The sequence below is a fragment of the Rhagoletis pomonella genome, unplaced genomic scaffold, assembly GCF_013731165.1.
Source record: "Rhagoletis pomonella isolate Grant_MI unplaced genomic scaffold, Rhpom_1.0 Rhpom_scaffold_00001, whole genome shotgun sequence".
Classification (NCBI taxonomy): Eukaryota; Metazoa; Arthropoda; class Insecta; order Diptera; family Tephritidae; genus Rhagoletis; species Rhagoletis pomonella.
In genome coordinates, this window is record NW_023458555.1 from 51,142,242 (window position 1) to 51,143,902 (window position 1,661).

Consider the following 1,661-nt stretch of genomic DNA (forward strand, 5'->3'; position numbering starts at 1 on the left):
ACTTACATCAGGGAGCGTAATATTTATAACGGAAGTCGCGGAATTTAGTGCAGCAGTTTCGTCATTGGAATTCAGTACAGGGGTCTCGGATTTTTCGCCGGAGGGCCCAGCACTTGAATCGGCAGCCTGCGTACATACGGCAAGGTTTTCTGCGCGTGTAGCAGTATCGTCGGCGCTGTTTCCACTTAAATCGGTGATTTCGACATTCGCGGCAACACCTTCACCAAGGTTCGAAACGTCTTCCTGACTTGCACGCACGGAACATTGGGCGACCGTGCCTTTTTGCGATGACCCCACAATATCGTCACACAAACGCTTTAACTGCGCTAATGTGGCAGTAGGTAGGAATGTTATTCCTACTGCCCGAAGCGTGTTTTCGACTTGTTTTTTAGTGGTGCGTGGCATTTTAATTTTGTCGCAGTCCACACCTGAGATGATAACTTCTAGGGTTTAGATTACTTAGAAAACTTTTGATTTTATTTCTGACACAACGTGTTGGCTATCGGCTTTACCAAATTGTAATGGCCGGAAGTATTTACAGGGTGGTATTACAAGACTGAACATCCTTCAAAACAGAGTTGCCATTGATATTAATGTAACATGTATAAAAGTACAATATATGGCTGGATAGATCTTGCATGACATTTTCTTAGCAAAGTATACATATGTTCTACTTACAGTACTACTATATGTAAATGAGTGCAGTTGCCTTTTTATAATCAGGAAATATTAAAAAAAAACTTTTCTCTATCGAATAAACAGTGAGTTAAGTATTTGCAAATTATTTTTATTTGCAAATAGCTTACGTATAAACGTAGTATATGATTGGAGACTATAACGCAACTATTACTACGTTTATACGCACGAATCATTTGCAAATAACAATTTGCAAAATGATAAACTTTGCCGTATAAACGCTGAGTTAATTTTTTATTTGCAAATAACTAAATCACGCAAATAAGTGTTGATTAGTGGTACTATTTGCAAATAAGGGCTCCGTCACACGGTCAGTAATTATCACTATAATTGGATCGCGATCCATATTGATGGATTGATGGATCGCGCATGAATGCTACATGTTATATATTTATCGCGTCAGTATTTGCATAATTTTTGTGCTGAACGCTTATAGTGACGCAAGAAAATATTTTTATTTTGAACGTATAATTTACAGATAATGCATTCCACAATTATTTTAAAATTTCCAATGTTAATTAAAATTTGTTCAATTTGTTTTGAATGAATTTAAGCCCCGAGACCGAAGGCAGAGCCCTATGAGAGTAAAAGATGTGATGACGAAATGTATGGATCGCGTTTTGAAAGTGCTACACGTTCAATATTTATTGACGGTATTGCGATCCGGGATCCAGATTTCAAAATTTTTAGAAATTTTGCGATATGGATCACGATCCATCAATAGTGCACGCTACACCCTCAATAAATATCGCGATACTTGGATCACGTCAATAAATACTGACCGTATGACAGTGCGCTAAGGAATTTGCAAGCATGTGAAAGCCGCCAGCAATATGGCAATATCAGCACGGCGCCATCTGGTCCAGAAATTTCGATAACCTGTTTCTATTTGAAGTCGACTTTCTATAAAGCATTTGGCAACGCTGAATCGGCAGTGATTGTCGGAATCAATTTTTGGTGTTGTC

At 38.3% G+C, this 1,661-nt stretch overlaps 1 protein-coding gene across 1 annotated transcript in view; it reads right to left on the minus strand.

Annotated features, from left to right (window-relative positions):
• Positions 1–405, minus strand: part of LOC118748987 (zinc finger protein with KRAB and SCAN domains 3) — a 1,575-nt gene extending 1,170 nt beyond the window's left edge. Inside the window, exon 1 of the mRNA XM_036483801.1 lies at positions 7–405. Coding sequence (XP_036339694.1) covers positions 7–405 — 399 coding nt within the window. The remainder of the gene's footprint in view (positions 1–6) is intronic.
• Positions 406–1,661: the final 1,256 nt, after the last annotated feature.